The sequence below is a fragment of the Nicotiana tabacum genome, chromosome 12, assembly GCF_000715075.1.
Source record: "Nicotiana tabacum cultivar K326 chromosome 12, ASM71507v2, whole genome shotgun sequence".
Classification (NCBI taxonomy): domain Eukaryota; kingdom Viridiplantae; phylum Streptophyta; class Magnoliopsida; order Solanales; family Solanaceae; genus Nicotiana; species Nicotiana tabacum.
This window is the reverse complement of record NC_134091.1, coordinates 24,635,268-24,658,036: the sequence shown is the minus strand read 5'-3', so window position 1 is coordinate 24,658,036 and position 22,769 is coordinate 24,635,268. Positions and strand designations below refer to the sequence as shown.

The following is a 22,769-nucleotide window of genomic DNA, read 5'->3' as shown; positions in this document are numbered from 1 at the left end:
ATGCATAAGGCCGAGTAGGATAGGAGATTGATCAGTTTCTTATGGGACTAAATGAAATCTACATTGTCGTTCGTGGAAGCATTCTTATGATGAATGTACTGCCAACTCTTGCACAAGCCTTTTCACTGCTTATTCAAGATGAGAAGCAGAGAGAGATCAAACCAAATAACTAAATATTTCTTGAGTCTACTTCCCTAAATGTCAATACATCAAAACCTAGTACCTACAGAACAAATTACTCTGCCAATAACAATTCCACTAAAGGCAATAGGCCTCGACCGGGGCATACCAAGGACAAGTGCTATAAACTGCACGGGTACCCTCAGAGCTTTGGCCATTCACATACTCAAAGTTTAAGTACAGGACATAACATGAATCAAACTATAAGGTTCAACAAGGGAAGGAGAATAGTAGCCAGTGTGCAAGGGACCCCTTCTGATGCAATGCCCACTAGAAAGGATGGATCAGAAGATGCAGATGAGGTCGGGCAGGTCAATCTCTCTAAGAAGCAATATGGACAAATCCTGAATCTGCTGCAACACTTTCAGATTGGGAAAGAATGAGAGAGTTCCAACTTAACAAACCCTATCAATGGTGTTGTGAACGTTGCACGTATAATAATATGCACCTCTTCTATTGATTTTGGAAAATTGTCTTGTGAATGCTTTAAAAACAAGGCTGACTCTTGGATATTAGATTCAGGAGCTTCTAATCACATGACCTTCAATATATCTCTATTAACCAATGTTGTAACCTTGCCATATCTCTTATTAGTAGTCCTTCCAAATGGATATAAGGTTAAAGTGACACAAGTTGGAATTGTGACATTTCTTCCCAAGATCATTTTGCACAAAGTCATGTATATACCATCCTTCAAATATAATCTCATATCAGTTCATTCATTAACTAGTTCAACTCACCATAGCATTATTGCCTTTACTGATAATATTTGTCTTCTGCAGGCCCTTTCAATGAAGAGGCCTTGGGAAATTGGTAGAGCAAGTGATGGCTTATATCTTCTCTGCCCAAGGTGTCTGAGGAACAACTATCCAAGCTCAATAGTAAACAGTTCAATTACTAGTTCTACTTTTTCCACCTACTGCACACATAATTCACACTATTTTTATCACTCTACTGTAAATAATTCATTGTCTAGGGATAATTGCACATCTCATTCAGCTGTAAATACATGTTGTCCAAATAATAAAGTGTAATCCCCCATTGTAAATATCATTAGTTCTTCCGTCTCCCCAAGTAACGATATGAATGTGTTGTGGTATAACAGACTGTGTCATGTGCCCTTTGCCAAGATGAAGGGAATGTCCAGTATCCCAGCATCATTTTCACAAAATTCTGCCCAATGGCAAGACAAGGGAGATTGCCATTCCCAGAAAAATCTACCAATTCTAACAAAATCTTTCAATTACTTCATGTTGATCTCTGGGTCTCTACCATATGCCAACTCATGATAACTTCAGATATTCTATTACAATGGTTGTTGATTATAGTAGGTCCACCTGGACCCACCTTTTAACCAGCAAAAGTAATGCCCCGCATGTCAGCAAAAGCTTTGTATCAATGATTGAAAACCAATTCAACACCACCATTAAATATATAAGGTCAGACAATAGTCTAGAGTTTAACAACACAGAGGCAAGTCAGTTCTTTTTTTCTAAAGGGATCATCCACCAAAAGACATGTCCCTATACACCACAATAAAATGGCATAGTAGAAAGAAATCATAGGTACTTGTTAGAAACTTCCAGAGCCCTCTTATTTCAGTCAAAATTATCTCTAAGATATTGGGGTGAATGCATCATATGTGCAACTTATACAATAAATAGACTGCCCTCTTCTCATTTCAAGGGCAAGTCACCCTATGAACTCTTATACAACAGAAAACCTACCTACTCTCATATGAGGAGCTTTGGGCTTGTGCTACCCCACAGTACCCAAGGTCCACAGAGATAAATTCGAACCTAGAGCCACACCTCATGTCTTTATTGGATATCCTTTTGTGGTAAAGGGGTACAAAGTGCTCAATCTGACCATTAAGAAAATACATGTATCTAGAGATGTAATGTTTAATGAAAATGTCTTCACATTCAGTATGTCCCAGGATACTGCTTCCTTCCCTTTCTGTTCTCAAGTATATTCCTTTTATTGATCATGTGTCAAGTGATAATGAACAGAATCAAACTAATGAGCAAAATTTTCAAGGGGTTCGAGATGTTACACATCCAGATCTGTCACCTGATCCATCTCCCTCACCACACTCTCTTAACACTACAGATTTACCTATTCCAGATAATTCACCAAATAATTCACCAATAAGATATATAAGAAATACTCACATGAGCATATTTTGCAACCAAAACAATCTCATAGAACACACAAAGTTCCCACATATAGACATACTTGAAGGACTATGTCCATAAATTACCCCAGCTGAAACCAAATATCAGTGAACACAATACCACTAGTACCAATGATCAAACTAATGCACCCTTTTCTCTTAATGCCTTATTTTCTCTTCACCATCATATACCTGCTGAGAATCTAAGCCAGGACAGTCAATACTTTGTGAGAAATATTTGCAGTGATAAAGCGCCTACTTCATATGAAGAAGCAACTGTGAATCCTGCCTGGCAAGCAGCCATGACACAAGAATTTGAAGCATTGCATGTCAATAACACCTGGAAGCTAGTACCACTACCAGTTGGGAAACAAACCATAAGGTGTAAGTGGGTGTATAAAGTAAAACATAAGGCAGATGGTAGCATAGAGAAGTCCAAGGCTAGGTTGGTGGTGAAATGTTATACCCAACAAGATGGAATTGATTACACATAAACATTCAATCCTGTAGTGAAAATCACAACAGTGAGGGCCCTAATAGTTGTTGTAATCAAGAAAGGCTGGGACATATTCCAATTAGATGTGAATAATGCCTTTATTCATATGGATCTCCATGAAGAGGAATATATGGAAGTGCCACAAGGCTTAGTAGTAGATAGTAAAAATCTAGTATGCAAACTCAAGAATTCCTTATATGATCTTAAGAGCAAGCAAGTAAGCAATGGTATGCCAAGTTGAGTGAAGCACTGTATTGCGAAGGCTACACTCATTCCATGTATGATTACTCACTTTTCTACATGAAGACAGCTGAATCAACAGTATATGTGGCAGTATATGTAGATGATATGATCCTGACAGGAACAAACAAAAAGGAGATAAAGAAGCTGAGGGCATTTCTGCATGACAGCTTCAAAATCAAAGACATGGAAAAACTACACTACTTTTTGGGACTGGAGATACTCTATAAGGCTGATGGAGTTGTAATCTCACAAAAAATAATTGTGCTTGATCTATTAAAGGAGTACAACTGTGTGGATTACAATAGCTTTCCTGCACCACTTGATCCAACAGTGAAGTTGAAAGCTAAAGAGGGCACTGCTTTGACTGATCCAACCTATTACAGGAAACTAATTGGAAAACTGAACTTCCTTACCAACACAAGGATGGACATAGCTTACAGTGTATAACACCTTAGCCAATTCATGCAAGATCCCAGAGAACCCCACTTGAAAGTAGTTTTTTACTTACTCAGGTACTTGAAGGATGATCCCATCATGGGGATCTTCATGTCACATGATCCAAATCATAACATCAAAGCTTATTGTGACTCTGATTTGGGCTGCTTGCCCAGACTCAAGGAAGTCAGTCAGTGGATATATAATTCTATTAGAAAATAGTCCTGCGTGCTTGAAATCCAAGAAGCAGAAGACTATTTCTCTATCATGAGCAGAAGCAGAATATAGGGCACTCAGAAAAGTAGTAGGGGAGCTGGTATAGTTATGTAGATTACTTAAAGAACTTACTGTGCCCTTTGTTAAACTTGTAGAAGTCTTTTGTGATAGCCAATCAGCTCTACACATAGCTAGAAACCCTGCGTTTTATGAGAGGACTAAGCACATAGAGGTGGACTGTCATTTTGTAAGAAGCAAGCTGCAGGAAGGGCTGATTTCACTCCACCATGTAGCAACACGCAATTAGTTAGTTGATGTTCTCACCAAGGCCTTAACAGGAGTAAAGCATTCAACAATATTGGGCAAGTTGGCAATGTTTACAACACCTTCAACTTGAGGGGGGTGTTGAGACTTGTATAATTATATTATGATAGTTAGTTTTACACTTAGTGAAATTAGTTAGTGGGCCAGCTTAGCCAACTCAGCATTAGTTGTAATTTTCGGTATTGTACATGTATATACTTTGTGCTACAGTGAGAAATTAAAGTGAGCTTTCACTTTCCTAAATTCTGTTTCTCTCTCATAACATTTCTCTCTCAGAATTCTCTAGAAGAACTCCATTAAAGCTCCAGATCAAGCTTCAAGCTCATCATAATTCACAGATTTAACATGGTATCAAATCGAGGAAGCTCATGGTCGACTAGCAGTCTTTGTCTCTCTTAGTTTCATCTACTAGTTTCTTTCTTGATACTAACGGTTAATATTGAAAGAAAATAATAAATCTCTTTTAATTTGCTAAAATGGACAAGGTAAAAAAAAAAATTATTTTTCAAATAAACTAGTAATAGTAAATTGAGGGAGTACAAGATTTCTTTTTTCTTGTACTCCTATTAACTTTGAAATTACTAGACATTAGAAGTGTGGGCTTCACACCTGATTTTATCTGAGACGAGAATTTTTTAGTAATATGGCTTAAGCCAGGTAGAGAGGTTTTTCAATTCACAAGGTGACTCATTCTGTTCATTGATTAATGAAAAATGAACCCTATCTCCACGTCAAACTTTCAATCAATAATATGTTTATCAATAAATGAGAGGGATTGAGTGGATGACTGTAAATAGCTAATCAACTGGATACAAAGAACACACTAATCGCTATAAGTTACGTAAATCTTAGAGGCACATACTAAAGGGATCTGCTTGGGATTGATTATACGTATAGAATATTCTCTTTCCTTTTGTTTTCCCTTCTTTTTGGAGAACAAACACTTGTGAGAAAGGAGGTCTACGAATCAAAAGAAAATTATAGCCATCCCACTTTGCTGGTATTTTGTCTCCATAGTATCATTATCATTTCATGTCAAAGGCTTTATTCAATTAGTTTTGCCTCACCTTTTAGTCTTTTGTTCGACAGAAATAAACTTACTTACACTTAAATAACTCAATCATCTTTATATATTAAAGTTAATAATAATTTGTGGTAGGACATTAGAAGTGTGTATGATTTTACCGTCAAAGAGTGTGGTGAGATGAATGAGATCCCTCCACACCCTTAATCAGAGATTTCAAATTCGAGCCCGAGGAATAGAGAAATTTCTTGGAGCACTTCCCCTTTCATGGGTCCTAGGTAGTGTAAATTTGGATTAGTCCGCCAGTAGGTACCAGATACTAGCTAGATGGCTACACAAGAAAAAAAATCATGGTTAAGTAATTAATAATAAAATTATATGTAGAAAAATCAAATCATACATTTCAGGGTAATAAATTAAGAACGTTGCCTTCAATTACAATTTAATTGGTATCATCTATCTGCTGGATCATTTGTACAAGTCTACAAAATTCTTTGTTTACTGCCTCCAATTATTTAAGTTTGGCTTTTAAACACTGTTGTCGGATACGATAAGGTCTATTGTATAACCAAATTGAGGCTCTGAATTAATTATCATTAATCTGAAAAATGTGAGATTAGATAAAAATTGTCATCCTAATTAAAGTGAGAGTATTATCATATATGAATAGAATTTTGTGGGGAGGACAGGTGGCCCCTTGGGGATTTGGGGGGAGTTTTTAGTGATGGACCCTTTGTATGCTTTTTCACTGTAGTGGGGTTTGTTCTGTAAAAAAAGGGCGTAGAAAAAACGAAAAGGAAAAAGAAAAAAAAAAGATTAGCTTAATGACGAAGAATCAGACCAAAAAACAGAAACAACAAATCAGATTACAGAATTAACAAAGGACAGTCAGTCATTGCCTACCTTATTCATGTGCCCTTCAGAATACTAGTAAAGCTATTACTGGTTAATTTTGGACACCCATGTGCCTTGTTTATTAAGGTTTTTTTCATCTAAGCTTTTTGTCCTCTCGTGGTTTGAAAAGCCTACCATTTTTGGTAGAAGTTTCGAGTGCTATGATTCAATTCATTCTTAAGTTTAAAAAGCATTCAAGAATGAGAAAGTCGTTGGGAGTTCTTATTTGCATTATATTCTTGAAAATTAGATTACCAACAGTTATAAATGAATTGCTGTCTTTGGTTATTGTCTTAATTAGAGTTAAAAAAGGTGTCTACAATTTGACATGATTCGAAATTTATGAAACTCCATACTCAGAATAATATAAATGCGCTAATTATAAGATTCTCTTGATGAATTACTCAAATCGAACTATTGTCTGTAATAGAGACGGGGCTAGGACTTGAAATTTATAGGTTCGACCGAACTCGTACCTCATACACTAGTTTCGCCCCTGGTCTTAATATATTCTAATTGTTGATTACCCTTCTTGTGGAGAACACGTTTGGCTGTGGAATTGCAAGATAAAGCTGCTCAAACATAAAATGCATGATCATATGTGGTTTGTTGTTTCCTTAATGTAAAATCAGTTTTATAATGTTGTCGACAAAAGGAGAGCTTGTCTTTGCATGTTAGATTGCATTAGCACTAAGTAAAGAGAGTATACAAATGATTAAGTTAATTTAAATTAATAGAATGGAGAATATTCCCAAGGTCAGTTTTTTTAGTTGAGGGAAGTTGAGGTAGTTTTCTTTGTTGGCAGTTATTTCCTGTTTTGTCATGTTAAAACACAGTATAGTGGAGACTAACATGCAGTCTGGCTTGGCTCTCTGTTACTTTGTTATCGTCCTTCATTTGTAGATAAAGTAAACACTGGCACTTGCCCCCATTGTTTCAAAGCTAGTAGTAGGTTCCATGTGATGAGTACGATAAAGTCATAAAGAAGAGCTACCATTACTTGTTATCTTTCTTTCTTTCTATTATCTGGGACTCTATGAAGGGAGACAAGTCGACACTACCTACACAATAAAATGCCCAGTTTTTTTTCCTTTTTCTATTCATTCAATACCGTCCCATTTCTGAAACGTTTAAAATATGGGGGCTAGTGTTAGTGTGGGGACGTGGGAAATTGTGTGTGTGTGTTTGGGGGTGGGGGGGTGGGGTGGGGTTAAAGCCTTACTATTGGAGATGCAGAGAATTATTTTCTAAGGGAACAACTGAACCAGAATTACCCAAATACATGTTTGTGTTGGTAAGAGATAGCAAGTACGCGACAAAAAAAAGTCTGAGATATGTGCGAGCTGACCTAGACATTACTATTATCAAACGAAAATTGTTAAACAAACAGAGCTTGTCCTTGAATGGTGCAAGTCTTGGTGGAGCAGGTGTTTTACAAGTCGAATCTGAATCATCTACATTGTAAGCTATATCAAATTGGATGGTGTAGATTGACCACCCAGAATCACTCAAGTGAATGGTACAATTTCGTTAACCAGAAAAAGAAATTTCAAAACGAAAAAAGAATACCACGACCGACCCAAACTACTAAAATTAATAAGCAAAAAGATAAAGATAACAAAAACGCATATATTAAATAATATTGGTTTACGCAAAGGAATCCCACTATGATCTCAAGAAGTCACACAGTTTCGCATTATATCTCAACCCCAACACACACGCTCTCAATTGTCTATAACGGATCTTTGTACATAAATAGCCAGTCCAATCTTCCCTTCCCTTGCAATTTTGTGCCTATTTTTAAATGGGAGTCAAATCAATCAACCATGATAGAAGAAAAATGGAGCAATAAATGAATCTCAGGTAGCCAAACTAAAAGCATTTGTTTATAACGAACAAAGTAGATAGCAACTAACATGCCAATTCAACACAACAGTTCGTTATCTGCTAGCATGCAGTGCATGGGAAGCAAATCTTGTGGGGGAATAGATAGCCAACTTATATACATATTATCACCACTTTCTTCTGTTTCATAATGGAGCAGCCATCTCGCCTTCCTGTAACGTTCTTTAGTCTTCTCCATCTCTAGAGTCAAAAACTTTTTAAGTCCTATTATTCTATTGAGTTTGCTGAAGAGATTATATGGCCCTCTTTGAAATCCACAAGGCATTCTTACAGGTTAACTGGAGGACTTCCCTGAAATGGAAACAAGAAACTTCATTCAGGGCTCTATACTCATGAAAGGAGCTCCAGTGAAAAAAATAACCATAACGCGTTAATCTGAAGGAAGAACAATGTGCTAATTGAAATAGCTCTCACCTTGAACAAAAGATCATGAGCAATATGTTCCCAAGGTAATGATATAGACATCAAGCAGCACTTAAGGGGGATCATTCCTTCATCTCGGGTAGCAGAAGCAGCAGCATATGCATGCTTTGCTGCCTCTGATGCAACTGATGCAGCTCGTCGCACAACAGCACTGAAGCTTAATCCTTTTCTAGAGTCGTTATCTACAGATTGATGGCTGAACTCCTGCTTGCTTTGATCTGATACACAGAGAAGTAAAAGCACGATTATTAACTTTGCAGAAGGCCTAAACAGATTAATCAATATTAGGGCATATAATATTCATTACTTCGGCTGGAAGAATAAATTAAACAGTTTAATACATTTGATTGCAGCTGAAGTGAACAATTACAGTTGCAACATTGATTTGTATTAAAAGAAAATCTTCTAGCTCAAAAAAACGACAGCATAAATGGACTGCCCCACTAAAATGCATCAAAGTTGCAAGAGTGTCATGCATACTAGCACAATATTCAGGTTTCTCTAATATTCTAAGAAATTATCCCAATAGAATCTAATTACTGGCCTGTTTGAGTTATTGAATCAACTGAGCAAAATTGAGAAGATATAATAAATTACTCTTCAAGTAATTAACCAACCACCAAGTTTATAACAAGAAATCAAATGACATAGCCCCACAAAGAGAGATCAAATTTTGTGGTACGATATGATGAAGCGGTAACTGTTTTTCAGTTTACCTACAACACCAGACACAGCTACTTCAACTTCCCCACGTCCTCCAGGGCCTTTCATGTAAATCCTGTCAGTTTTCCCAACAGAATGAAGGGAGAGAAGGCTCCCAAATCCAGACCTTCCAGCTGTGATCAAACATAAAAGGAGTTAACAATCAGATTACCAGAATTCATTTTCCACTTAACTGCCATAAACACAGGACTGGGAAATCAACCTGCAACTGAAATTTAATCATTTACTATATCAACTCTTTCACTTAAAAATCAGCATTAGAGCTGTGATTGTGACATCAACCCCTTAAATGATCACACACACACACACACACCCCCTCCCCAAACCCCCCAAAAAAAAATCCTAATCTTTGTTTTGAGAAAGTACTCCCCCATCCTAATTGATGTGAGACTTCCTATTTTGATGCAGTTCTACAAAAAAAAAATTAGACAAGTAAGCAACCAACTTTACTATAAGAAGAAGACAACCACTAAGATAATGCAATACATTGCAGAAAGGGTACCCATTCCACCAATTATATTATTTTTCCAACTTTTAAAAGTCTCAAGAGTTTGAAAAACTTTTACAGATGAATTTAAAATTCGATGCAATGTTTCATTCATTAAATTATCTTTTCAACTAGTACCACTTTTGATGGCAAAGAGAGGATCGAAGATCGTAAGGTCATATTATGAAATGCAATCCTCACAATGTTCCCTATCAGTTTCACACCAGAGCAATCTTGTCTTAGTTGCTACACAGGTCATTTTGGTCTACAAACAAGTGCAAGAGGAACATGCAAAGTGGAAAAGGTCTATGGTTCATCATTTCACGTTTAAAATTGATTAGGCAGCATAACTGAAAGAAACGACAAACAATTAGTGAAAATGAAGACCACGTGTTGAAATAGCAGGTTTACCATCATATGCATCTCGGACCATTTGGTAGCTAACGAAGCCTGAGAAAAGAGTGATCTGGAATCACATTACAAACGGTCAAGAATCCAACAACTTCACGCTACTAAATTTTCATGAGAACTACGATTATACGATAAATACAAAATAAAGTCAATGTCGAACAAATGAGGACCTGAAAATACATTGTCAAGAAGCTTGCAAGCAAGAGAAAACATAATCAAAAAACTCTTTCAAACATTTGAAAAAGCAAAATGTAAGTGCTTAATTTTAAGCTGTGCAAGTGAAAGGAAATATGATTGTAGAGAGGGCGGTCGGTAAGACGTCAAATTAGGACAGACGACCAAATACATCATCCCTAAAGGGAAATTTTTGGGAAGCCAAGCAGCCCAAAGACGATATATTCTATTTACCTCATAAAAAAGCATCATCATTGGGTTGCTTGGCTTCTCTAAAGTTTTCCTTTAGGAGGCAGGTAAATAGATGAACACTTTTGCATGATTAATAGAAGTGACTGTCAACAACAACAACAACAAACCAGTATAATCCCACTAATGGGGTCTGGGGAGGGTAGTGTGTACGCAGACCTTACCCCTACCCTGGGGTAGAGAGGCGGTGTTCCATGAGAGAACTAAACACATTGAGATTGATTGTCACTTCTTCAGAGAAAAGATACTTTCAGGAGAGATTGCTACAAAGTTTGTGAGGTCGAATGATCAACTTGCAGATATTTTTATCAAGTTTCTCACTGGTCCTCGTATTGGTTATATATGTAACAAGCTCGGTACATATGATTTGTATGCACCTGCTTGAGGGGGAGTGTTAGTTTACAGCATGTATATAGTGTAGTATTGTCCCACATTGGTAGAAGAGTAGTATGTCCTTGTATAGTATAGCTATAAATAAGGACCTCTTGTATTGTATTGTTCATCCAATATCAATAACATATTTTCTCCCGTGCCTTCTCACATGGTATCAGAGCAATTGTGAGAGAAGATCGTTGTGCATAAATTCCAGCGATTCCGGGAAAGAGAAATCATTATTTTTTAAGGTTGTTTTCTATCTGCTTCATTTCTATCAGTGTTGTGCAAAATCCAACACTACCACGAGAGTCGTCACTGTCCGGCGACCAAACCCCAGTGAAAAACTCCGGCAGCAGCCTCCTCACGCGCCTCCACGCGCCACCAGAAGCTCACGCGTGTGAGCTCACGCGCCGGCGCGTACGACCACTTCCGGCCATTTTTTGAAAATCTTCCTTCAGAACAGTTGGGTCGCCTGGTAATTCCGATCCTACCCCTACTGTTTTCATTTCATTCCGACAACTTTGAGTTTTTTCCGGCAGCTACAGTACTATTCCGACAGCTACAGTAGATTCCGGCAGCTACAGTTTTTCAGTATTCTGTTTCTGTTTTTCCGTACACTGTTTCAGTGGATTACAGTTGATTCTTTCTACTATTTGGTAATAATTTGCAGCAATGTCTTTGGGATTTGATGCTTTTGGGTCTAGAAACATGAGTTCTGGAAGCTCTAGTGCTATTATTACCTCGGAACCTTTAATGGGAGGTTCAAACTACTTAGCTTGGGCTTCATCTGTCGAGTTATGGTGTAGAGGTCAAGGTGTTCAAGATCATCTAATCAAACAGTCTAGCGATGGAGATGAAAAGACAATAGCACTTTGGGCAAAAATCGATGCTCAGTTATGTAGCATCTTGTGGCGATCTATTGATTCCAAGCTGATGCCCTTGTTTCGTCCATTCCAGACATGTTATTTGGTTTGGGCAAAGGCACGCACCTTATACACTAATGACATATCTCGCTTCTATGATGTGATATCACGGATGACAAACTTAAAGAAGCAGGAATTGGATATGTCTACTTACTTGGGTCAAGTACAGGCAGTCATGGAGGAATTTGAGAAATTGATGCCAGTTTCTACTAGTGTGGAAAAACAACAAGAGCAGCGACAGAAGATGTTTCTCGTTCTTACCCTCGATGGACTTCCTAATGATCTTGATTCAGTACGCGACCAGATTTTGGCTAGTCCGTCTGTCCCGACAGTTGATGAATTATTCTCTCGATTACTCCGCCTTGCTGCAGCACCAAGTCCACCAGTGATCTCATCACAGATACTTGATTCCTCTGTTCTTGCATCCCAGACAATGGATGTTCGGGCATCTCAAACTATGGAGCATAGACGAGGAGGAGGTCGTTTTGGAAGATCTAGACCCAAGTGTTCTTATTGTCACAAACTTGGACACACTCATGAAATGTGCTATTCCTTACATGGTCGTCCACCCAAAAATGCTTACATTGCTCAGACCGAGACTCCAGGTAACCAAGGATTTTCTTTACCTAAAGAAGAATATAATGAGCTCCTTCAGTATCGAGCAAGTAAGCAGACATCTCCACAAGTAGCCTCAGTTGCTCAGACTGATACTTCTGTTTCTGGTAATTCTTTTGCTTATGTTTCCCAGTCTAGCACTCTTGGCCTATGGGTCATGGACTCCGGCGCTTCTGATCACATATCTGGTAATATATCACTTTTGTCAAATATTGTATATTCACAGTCTCTTCCCACTGTTACTTTAGCCAATGGATGTCAAACTAAGGCAAAAGGAGTTGGACAAGCTAATCCCTTGTCTTCTATCACCCTAGATTCCGTTCTTTATGTCCCTGGCTGTCCTTTAAGTCTTGCATCTGTTAGTCGTTTGACTCGTGCCCTCCATTGTGGTATATATTTTATTGACGATTCTTTTATTATGCAGGACCGCAGTACGGGACAGACAATTGGTACAGGACGTGAATCAGAAGGCCTTTACTACCTTAACTCACTCAGTCCTTCCACAACATGTCTAGTTACAGATCCTCCAGATCTAATCCACAGACGTTTAGGACATCCGAGTTTATCCAAACTTCAAAAGATGGTGCCTAGTTTATCTAGTTTGTCTACATTAGATTGTGAGTCGTGTCAACTTGGGAAGCATACCCGAGCCTCCTTTTCGCGTAGTGTTGAGAGTCATGCAGAGTCTGTCTTCTCCTTAGTTCATTCTGATATATGGGGTCCTAGTAGAGTCAGTTCATCCTTGAGATTTCGTTATTTTGTCAGTTTCATTGATGATTATTCAAGATGTACTTGGCTTTTCTTAATGAAAGATCGTTCTGAGTTATTTTCTATATTCCAGAGTTTCTGTGCTGAAATCAAAAACCAATTTGGTGTTTCTATTCGCATTTTTCGCAGTGATAATGCCTTAGAATATTTATCTTCTCAATTTCAGCAGTTTATGACTTCTCAGGGAATTATTCATCAGACATCTTGTCCTTATACCCCTCAGCAAAATGAGGTTGCTGAGAGAAAGAATAGGCACCTTATTGAGACTGCTCGCACACTTCTAATTGAATCTCGTGTTCCGTTGCGTTTTTGGGGCGATGTAGTTCTCACAGCTTGTTATTTGATTAATCGGATGCCTTCATCTCCCATCAAGAATCAGATTCCGCATTCAGTATTGTTTCCCCAGTCACCCTTATACTCTCTTCCATCTCGTGTTTTTGGAAGCACGTGTTTTGTTCATAACCTAGCCCCTGGGAAAGATAAGTTAGCTCCTCATGCTCTCAAGTGTGTCTTCCTTGGTTATTCTCGTGTTCAAAAGGGATATCGTTGTTATTCTCCAGATCTTCGTAGGTACTTTATGTCAGCTGACGTCACATTTTTTGAGTCTAAACCTTTCTTTACCTCTGTTGACCACCATGATATATCTGAGGTCTTACCTATACCGACCTTTGAGGAGTTTACTATAGCTCCTCCTCTACCTTCGACCACAGAGGTTTCATCCATACCAACCGTTGAGGAGTCTAGTGTTGTTCCCCCTAGTTCCCCAGCCACAGGAACACCACTCTTGACTTATCATCGTCGTTTGCGTCTTCCATCAGGCCCAACTGGTTCTCGTCCTGCACCTGACCCTGCTCCTGCTGCGGACCCTGCTCCTAGTACACCGATTGCACTTCGGAAAGGTATACGGACCACACTTAACCCTAATCCTCATTATGTCGGTTTGAGCTATCATCGTCTGTCATCTCCCCATTATGCTTTTATATCTTCTTTGTCCTTGGTTTCCATCCCTAAGTCTACAGGTGAAGCGTTGTCTCATCCAGTATGCCGACAGGCTATGAGTGACGAGATGTCTGCTTTACATACAAGTAGTACTTGGGAGCTTGTTCCTCTTCCCTCAGGTAAATCTACTGTTGGTTGTCGTTGGGTTTATGCAGTCAAAGTTGGTCCCGATGGACAGATTGATCGACTTAAGGCCCGTCTTGTTGCCAAAGGATATACTCAGATATTTGGGCTCGATTACAGTGATACCTTCTCTCCCGTGGCTAAAGTGGCTTCAGTCCGCCTTTTTCTATCCATGGCTGCGGTTCGTCATTGGCCCCTCTATCAGCTGGACATTAAAAATGCCTTTCTTCACGGTGATCTTGAGGATGAGGTTTATATGGAGCAACCACCTGGTTTTGTTGCTCAGGGGAGTCTCGTGGCCTTGTATGTCGCTTGCGTCGGTCACTTTATGGTCTAAAGCAGTCTCCTCGAGCCTGGTTTGGTAAGTTCAGCACGGTTATCCAGGAGTTTGGCATGATTCGTAGTGAAGCTGATCACTCTGTGTTTTATCAGCACTCTGCTTCAAGTCTCTGTATTTATCTGGTAGTCTATGTTGATGATATTGTTATTACTGGCAATGATCAGGATGGTATTACCAATCTGAAGCAGCATCTCTTCCAGCACTTCCAAACTAAGGATCTAGGCAGATTGAAGTACTTTCTAGGTATTGAGGTTGCCCAGTCTAGCTCAGATATTGTTATTTCTCAAAGAAAGTATGCTTTAGACATTCTTGAGGAGACGGGGATGATAGGTTGCAGACCTGTTGACACTCCGATGGATCCGAATTCTGAACTTATGCCAGGACAGAGGGAGCCGCTTAGCGATCCTGCAAGCTATAGGCGGCTGGTTGGAAAATTAAATTATCTCACAGTGACTAGACCCGACATTTCTTATCCTGTGAGTGTTGTAAGTCAGTTTATGAATTCTCCCTGTAATAGTCATTGGGATGCAGTTGTCCGCATTATTCGATATATAAAATCGGCTCCAGGCAAAGGGTTACTCTTTGAGGATCGAGGTCATGAGCAGATCATTGGATACTCAGATGCTGATTGGGCAGGATCACTTTCTGATAGAAGTTCTACGTCTGGATATTGTGTTTTAGTAGGAGGAAATTTGGTGTCCTGGAAGAGCAAGAAACAGAATGTAGTTGCTCGGTCTAGTGCAGAAGCAGAATATCGAGCAATAGCTATGGCAACATGTGAGCTAGTCTGGACCAAACAATTGCTCAAGGAGTTGAAATTTGGTGAAATCAGTCGGATGGAACTTGTGTGCGATAATCAAGTTGCCCTTCATATTGCATCAAATCCGGTGTTCCATGAGAGAACTAAACACATTGAGATTGATTGTCACTTCGTCAGAGAAAAGATACTTTCATGAGAGATTGCTACAAAGTTTGTGAGGTCGAATGATCAACTTGCAGATATTTTCACCAAGTCCCTCACTGGTCCTCGTATTGGTTATATATGTAACAAGCTCGGTACATATGATTTGTATGCACCTGCTTGAGGGGGAGTGTTAGTTTACAGCATGTATATAGTGTAGTATTGTCCCACATTGGTAGAAGAGTAGTATGTCCTTGTATAGTATAGCTATAAATAAGGACCTCTTGTATTGTATTGTATTGTTCATCCAATATCAATAACACATTTTCTCCCGTGCCTTCTCACAATTACAAACTAAAAGCACCAAAGCAAGAATTACAGATGCTATTCACTTCCAAAGAAAATCAATTTCTCGAACCTTTGAAGTTGGTACTTTTCCAGAACTTGTATCACTCTTTGAAGAATTAGCAGGACTGTAGTCATGTTGTTTTCTCTCACTCGGGAATGCAGCCCCATCATGTGCATTTAAAAGTACACAATAGCAGTGATCTACATCTGTCAAGACCTGAAAGAAAGATAATTTGCAATGCTTCTATAGTTGTTGTCACATCAAAAAGTGAGAGAGGAAGTTTGCTCTACCTATTTTTCGTGAGAGTGTTCATTTAAGCAATCATCAGACTAGTCATTTCACAGAATGATGCCTCGGATTTCATGTCTCCTCCCAATTTAATGGGAGAAATCAATCTCTGACAAAATTTAAGCAACATTTGTTCTTTCCCGGAAACTAGTCGGGAAACACAAGAATGAGTATCCCAATGTCATCTATTCTACTGCTCTTTCAGGGTGTCATTCATGGCATCAATTATCTCTTCATATCAAAGTACATTAATTGAAGGATAATGTCAACCTATTGTACCAATGTCTTTAATCATGCTCCGAGGACAACTCAAGTCTTTGAGAATTAAGCAGCAGTACTACTGCTAAGGGGGGTTCACACTCCTGATTTTTTTTTTTGTTGAGAAAAGGTAATTATATAGGTGGCAACAATAGAATCGCCAACATGATTTGCAGGACTCTTTGAGCGTGAAGCAAAAATTGCATTTCATGAAGCATACCATAATTTTCATCATTTAAAACCCCATGGAAGAGAATCACTAGACAATTAGGATCTGGTTGGAAATTACCAGATATTCTTCCCAGCAGAAAAAGAAACCAAAGTAGTAAAATTGCATAAGGTGGATAGAGCAAAATTAGGATAAAAAACATCTTTGGAAGATCAGATACTGCAAATTTCAACTGTCAGCGACTTGAGAGATGCAGCAAAAGCTTCTAGAATTTTGCAACGTCAAACATGAACACAAGCTATAGGTACAGAATTCTGGTATTATCAAATGAAGGTATTTTGAAGTCTGAAACTTCAAAAGATGTCCAAAATGCCTACTCCATTATACTCGGATTACGTGCAAAAATTGTAGCCCACTGTGATCCTTCAAAAGGTTATTGTTTGATTGAAAATCTAATGCAAATGAAATGTTAAGTAAACATGAAAACCAAGAGTGATAAACGGATTACATGCAAAATGGTAGACCACCGTGATCCTTCAAGAGGTAATTGATTGCTTAAACATCTAATGCAAATGAAATGTTAGAGTGAACATGGAAACCAAGAGTGATTAACTGCTCTGATAATCCAAATCCAACAGCCTGAAAAGTATCTGACAATGGGCAACAATCTTTGAACTTCGAAGTTACCAACAAAGTTTCTTGTATGTTATACCTTTCTGTGAGTCACTAAAATATATATTTTACCACATAGCAACTTAACAAAAGTGGTCTGAGAGTAGATGTATTACCACTGCATCAAAAGTGGAATCAAAGTCATCAACTGCAAAACATATCTCTGGGTAGGCAGAGGTTGTTTCTACTTCCTGATTATATATCAATAATGTCATTAGAAGACACTTTAATCAAGCATAAAAGGAGCCATATGGATCTCTAGATGTTAGAAATACTTGCCTTCCTTGAGTCCAAGTGAAAATTGATACGACTTGGAGACGCATAGACAGTTTTGATAACCTGAAAAAGTATAGAAATAAAAGATAAAACCAGATTTGCTGTTCACTAATGTGAATCTTTGAGGAAAGAAAACTAAAATAGAATGAGCCAAGCACCCAACATGTCACAAAGATTCTACTTGGCTTGCTACAGCAATAAAAGTGGGAGCAGGTTTTATTAAACAACTACTGCTTGAATAGTAATTCAAATCAGAGTAATATGAGCACTAATATGAAATTTCTGATCTGCCTACTTGCCTTGTATATAGGAGATAATGGTCTGTCTTTGCCAGTTTGGTAATTCTTAAGGACCTGCTGACTACACCAACCAAAGAAAAAAAAGGGAAAAGGGAAAAAACCATTAAAGAGAATACTAAAAGTTTGCTAAGCTTTAGCTGATACAATAAACACCTGATTAAACAACACCGAACATCCTGGCAAAAGTTAAATTAACAGCAGAAGTTCCTCTTTTATCAAAAGCCAAATAACAGGAATATTTTGAGAAGATACTCAAAAAATTTATAGGCGTTATTCTGAAGATTCCCTTATTAACGAGAGTTCATGAATAACTCGAGTCACACAAACTCTCTCTCTCATAAAACACAGCGTACAGTCAAAGAGATATCACAACCATGTGAAATAGAACATTAGACAGCCCATCATGGAACAAAGAGAAATAAGCAATAGTACCTACAAATTGCCACCGTCACACTAAAAGAAGTTTGAGCAATTAAGTTCAAGTAAAAGGAGCGCCTCCAATCAACATCTGACGAACTTGCGCCAGTCAAGTCATCCAACTGCCAGGAAGATAATGAACAATAGAAATTTGTCACCTTTGGAAACATCTTATATCATCTATTATATTCTGACAAAGGTAAATAACTAACTGTTTTTTATCAATCTCACCTTTAGCATAACCACAATCAAATATAAAGTTAAACAAAAAATCAATTGTCTTAATTCATTCATCTTTCTTAACACTCGATTATCCAAGCAACGAAGCTAGAGAAACCATCATCTCTTTCAATTACATAATTTCTATATCTATTGTCAAAAAAAAATTCTTAACATCAAAATGTGTCATCAATGTTGGAGTGAAGAATATGTCCTTTAGATAATATCAACCCAGGCCCAGGATGCCCATGAATAATAAAACTTGAAGATAAGAAGAAAAGTGAGCGTGAAATCTGGATGAAATATTATCTGATCACTGTATCTTACATTTTTCATATCAGAATTTGGCACTTTGCATTACTTAATCAGTTAATAAAATATATATCATGTAAGCAAGTAGAAGATGTTAAACCATAAATTTAGAGAACTTGAGAACCTATACCTTTCCTAAAATATAATTCCTCATTGGTGCTATATAAGTAGGTACTTAAAACGAAAGTGGGACAGTAGTTCAAAACGAATAGAAAAGGAAAATCTACATCATTCTGCAGGATGAAGAATGTCAAGTCCTTTTAGTGTGGCATGATCTTAAAACACAAATAGATGGAAAGTCCTCACAGCATACTGCCACATCCACAAATGTTCTGCAATGCTCAGTTGCTCACTGGCTCCCGGTCAAAAACATAACCAGGATAAGATCTCCAAAGTCTATGTCCCCAAGTAACATATGGACCAAATAAAAAGATAACCAACAAAGAGAAATCATCAGAAAAATTGAATGAGCTCTTACTGACATGCTTTTCTGACTACTAATCAGCAAACTAGGCTACAGCTTTTTGACGAACTTGCGAAATTCTAGTATTTCTATCTATCAGTTGCAAATTGATCAACCATCAACCACTATTTAGAAAGGAGTCAAGGACTACTGCTACATTGCCTATTTTGAAAGAAGACAACTCATCTTATCATGCAAAACCAAAATATAGGAACACCTTACCGCCACTCCTCCAAGTAGCATTTGGCAACAGTAACTTTTTTTTTTTGCAACTGTTAATCAAGATGTAGGGCATCCATCCAACATCTAACCCTTTTCAAATCATAGATGTAATTTTCCAGTCCCATATACTTGGATTAAAGTCTCTATTTCAGGCTTAATCCAGAATCTTGAAGTACCTTGATTTTTTTCTTTAACATATAGATCATCAGAATCGACCTTCATGCATAAGCACTAAAGAAAGTTTAGCGAAACAAGGACAAATTATAATCCATCTTAACCGTTAGGCTGTGAAATTTCTTAAAATCCAAATTAAACTAAGTCCGGATAACTAAAGAAGAAAATCGAAGTGAAATCTAAAACCCTTCAATTACATGAAAGACTAAGCTTGATGATTAGTACAAATTTCCAAGCTTATTGAACTGTATAGATCATCACATTCTAGTGAATATACAGCACACATTCAAATGATTGACACCTTAAATGGAAGGAAGTACTTCAATATGCATGTGACGGAATCTGAATGAAAAACTTGTGTCGCTTTTACCTTAGGTGCCCACCTGCGTACAAAGTATGGCGAGTTCACAGATTCATCTTCATTTGACCCGTGATTCTGCAAATGCTACACCAAAATATATCCTCATAGTAATTCAATTTCAGTAAACTGTTGTTCAGATTCAGCAGGTTGCACCTAAAAACTCTATAACAAGGAGAAAATGATAAGAAGTGTACCAATTTTTTAACAAAAAATACAAGATCGTCTTCCTGACGCCCCCTAGACTCCCTGCCACGAATGAAATACACGTCCATAATGTCATGCCAGAAAACGGGATCTGTTTCAACATCCGATGTTTCTTCATCTTCCACTATGGTTTTCCCTAACATCTTTGAATTCTTTTTCACCATACATAGCAAATCAGACCTGCATGGAGTTTGAATTTGAGAAGGCATTTAACACAAATAGAAGCAAACAGTATAACACCCTTCACTTCCCCTATCATACTCTTACGCAATTCACAATAACGTATCACATAAACCTAGAAAATAAAGAAAAAACCCACTGATGAGGAGCAAAACAAAGCCATTTTGAACCTTTCATATTAATCATTCAACGCCGATCAGCTGAAAGAAAAGCCTCACCATCATTTCATTTCCAAAGGAAGTTGAAACTATATTGACTTGAAAACATGGTAATGCATGCCAGAAACTTGTTATCTACTTACCCAATATCAAGAGTAAGTGCCAAAATCAGAAGTTGATACTTCACAAGGCAATTTGATAAGCAACCGTAAGCATCTTAGGAATCGTTACATTGTGAAATTTAACTTGGCAGATTCATAACTTCATTCAATTGACAAAATAAACGTGAAAGCCTATCAACTCCAGCTACTTGTACCTCCAACTAAGGATTTCATTTCAGCGACATAAGAAAATGAAAAAGATCAACAAGACAAACTTCAACTCCTAATGGTTAACTCCTAATTCAGCATCCTCCCATCGGTAATGCTATTCAAATCAATTTAGCAGGTTCACTATTTCTTCAATAACCAACATAATCGCAAAATCTTCTGTCTCAGGCAACTTATATATTGTCTAATCCAAATAGAGATTTCAACAGCACAAATTTCAACTCCTAACTCAGTGCCTTCACAATCATAATGCTAGTCAAATAAATTTAGCAAGTTAATATTTCTCCAAAAACTAACATAACCCAAAAGTTTCCAAATAGGGATTTCGACCACACAAAACTTCAGCTCCTAACTCAGCATCTTTGTAATCCGTAATGCAAGTCAAATGAATTTAGCAACAACAACAAACAACAACCCAGTATAATCCCACTAGTGGGGTCTGGGGAGGTTAGTTTGTACACAGACCTTACCCCTACCCTAGAGTAGAGAGGCTTTTTCCGATAGACCCTCGGCTTGTAATAACATAAACATAAAACATTCTGAATCTCATAGCTACTTGTACGTTGTGTAATCGAAAATAGGGATTTCAACTGCACAAAATTTCAGCTCCTAACTCAGCGCCTTCCTAATCATAATGCTAGTGAAATCAAGTTCGCAAGTACATTATTTTTTTCGATACAATACATAAAAACAAAAAATCGTCAATCTCTTAGCTACTTATATGTTGTGTAACCCGAATATATTTTTCAAAAGCAAAAAATTTCAATGCAAAACTCTTTGACTCGCCAAAAACTCATTAGTACAAAAAAAAAAACATCACTGTAAATCCTTCGAGACCTAATTATAGAAATAGAATAACAAGAAGTAAAAGAAGAGCTAAAAGTGTTCAAAGTAGACTCACCGACTAGGGGTTTGGGCTCCATCCCCTAGCATTTTCTTCTTCTATAGGTGAAAATTCTCCTCTTAACTACGCAGATTGATATAGCAAACTCCGCCACGCAAATTGATGCTGTTTCTCGACGATTGCGATACGTTTCGAGGAGAACGATGCTTTGGAAGTTGGAGAGTAGGAGGAGGACACCTGTTTTGTGTTGTGTTGTGTTGATCTCAGGAAAGCAGAATAACTTCTTTGTGAATGAAATTCACTAGTATTTTTTTTTATTTTTTTTTTTGGGGGGGGGGGGGGGGTACGGGGAGATGTAACTGGAAAAATGTGTTGGAAATGACATTTCAATTTTCAAGTACGGCGTTTCAAGTATATGCCGTAAGGATTTGGGAATTAAGGGCTGGTTATTAAGGGGTGATTAACGGTGGTCGTCTGGTCGAGGGCCAAATTAAAAACAGAAAAAATTTGGAATAGAATTTAAAAAACTAAAAAGTAGGTTAAAATTTGATTTTTTTTTTTTCTCTCCCCCACATTCAAAGTAGTCGATCTTCTTCTCTCCCTAACTCTCTCAACTAGGACAAAATTTCCCCAAATTTTAATTGATCACCTGCTACATTGTAAGGCGGTTTAATTTTATGAAAATTAAAGTCAAAAGGGTATAACTTTTCATCTATTAGATCATTCCCAAATTACTTATAGGTTGCAAGATATAAGCTCCCTCCTTCCGCAATCGCTATTCACAAGCCCCGAAATGCACTTTGCTCTTCGCGAACGCGACCCAGACCTCCGCGATCACAATTCACAACTCTGTATCAGTTATCAACAACTCAAAAAGGCCTAGAAGTGGTCTGAAACTACCCAAAACTCACCCGAGGTACAAGGGGGCCGTCTAATCAATCTAACAAGTTCACATACTCTATGCAAACTTGTCCAAAGGCTCGAAACACGAATTCCAACACCAAAACCAAGATTTGAAGATCAAATTCAATTTCTTAAACTTTCTTAACTTCCAACTTCGCCGAATGCATTCGAATCATACTTAGACATTTCGGATCACAACCAAACTTTGCACACAAATTTCAATAACAACATGAACCTAACCTCAGTCCCAGTCCCAAAACAACAATAT

At 37.8% G+C, this 22,769-nt stretch overlaps 1 protein-coding gene across 7 annotated transcripts; it reads right to left on the bottom strand.

Annotated features, from left to right (window-relative positions):
• Positions 1-7,603: 7,603 nt before the first annotated feature.
• On the bottom strand, positions 7,604-22,007 carry LOC107763675 (uncharacterized). 7 transcript variants are annotated; one of them, XR_012697223.1, is made up of 13 exons: positions 21,656-21,868; positions 20,078-20,267; positions 19,893-19,967; positions 18,148-18,254; positions 17,716-17,776; positions 17,420-17,479; positions 17,257-17,331; positions 15,823-15,969; positions 9,938-9,992; positions 9,033-9,152; positions 8,308-8,534; positions 7,905-8,184; positions 7,604-7,782 (listed from the first exon to the last, which is right to left on the bottom strand). XR_012697223.1 is itself a non-coding variant. In XM_075226236.1 (12 exons), exons 1-12 carry the CDS (start codon positions 21,685-21,687, stop codon positions 8,161-8,163), a joined length of 1,173 nt encoding a protein of 390 aa, XP_075082337.1. In that variant the 5' UTR covers positions 21,688-22,007; the 3' UTR covers positions 7,855-8,160. The 7 variants fall into 7 exon arrangements, 5 of the variants coding, with proteins under 5 accessions (XP_075082337.1, XP_075082336.1, XP_075082338.1 ...); XR_012697222.1 differs by having other exon boundaries at positions 17,257-17,327; positions 17,416-17,479; positions 21,656-21,864; XM_075226236.1 differs by lacking the exon at positions 7,604-7,782 and having other exon boundaries at positions 7,855-8,184; positions 21,656-22,007.
• Positions 22,008-22,769: the final 762 nt, after the last annotated feature.

What these genes read in the sequence shown, in the direction of transcription:
- LOC107763675 (XM_075226236.1), bottom strand. Translation starts at nt 21,687, where the DNA reads ATGCTAGGGGATGGAGCCCAAACCCCTAGTCG. An exon ending in ATTCCACTTTTGATGCAGTG is followed by an intron (nt 15,970 to 17,256) that starts GTAATACATCTA and finishes TCTTTCTTTCAG; the next exon opens with GTCTTGACAGATGTAGATCA. An exon ending in GGTCCGAGATGCATATGATG is followed by an intron (nt 9,153 to 9,937) that starts GTAAACCTGCTA and finishes GTTTGATCACAG; the next exon opens with CTGGAAGGTCTGGATTTGGG.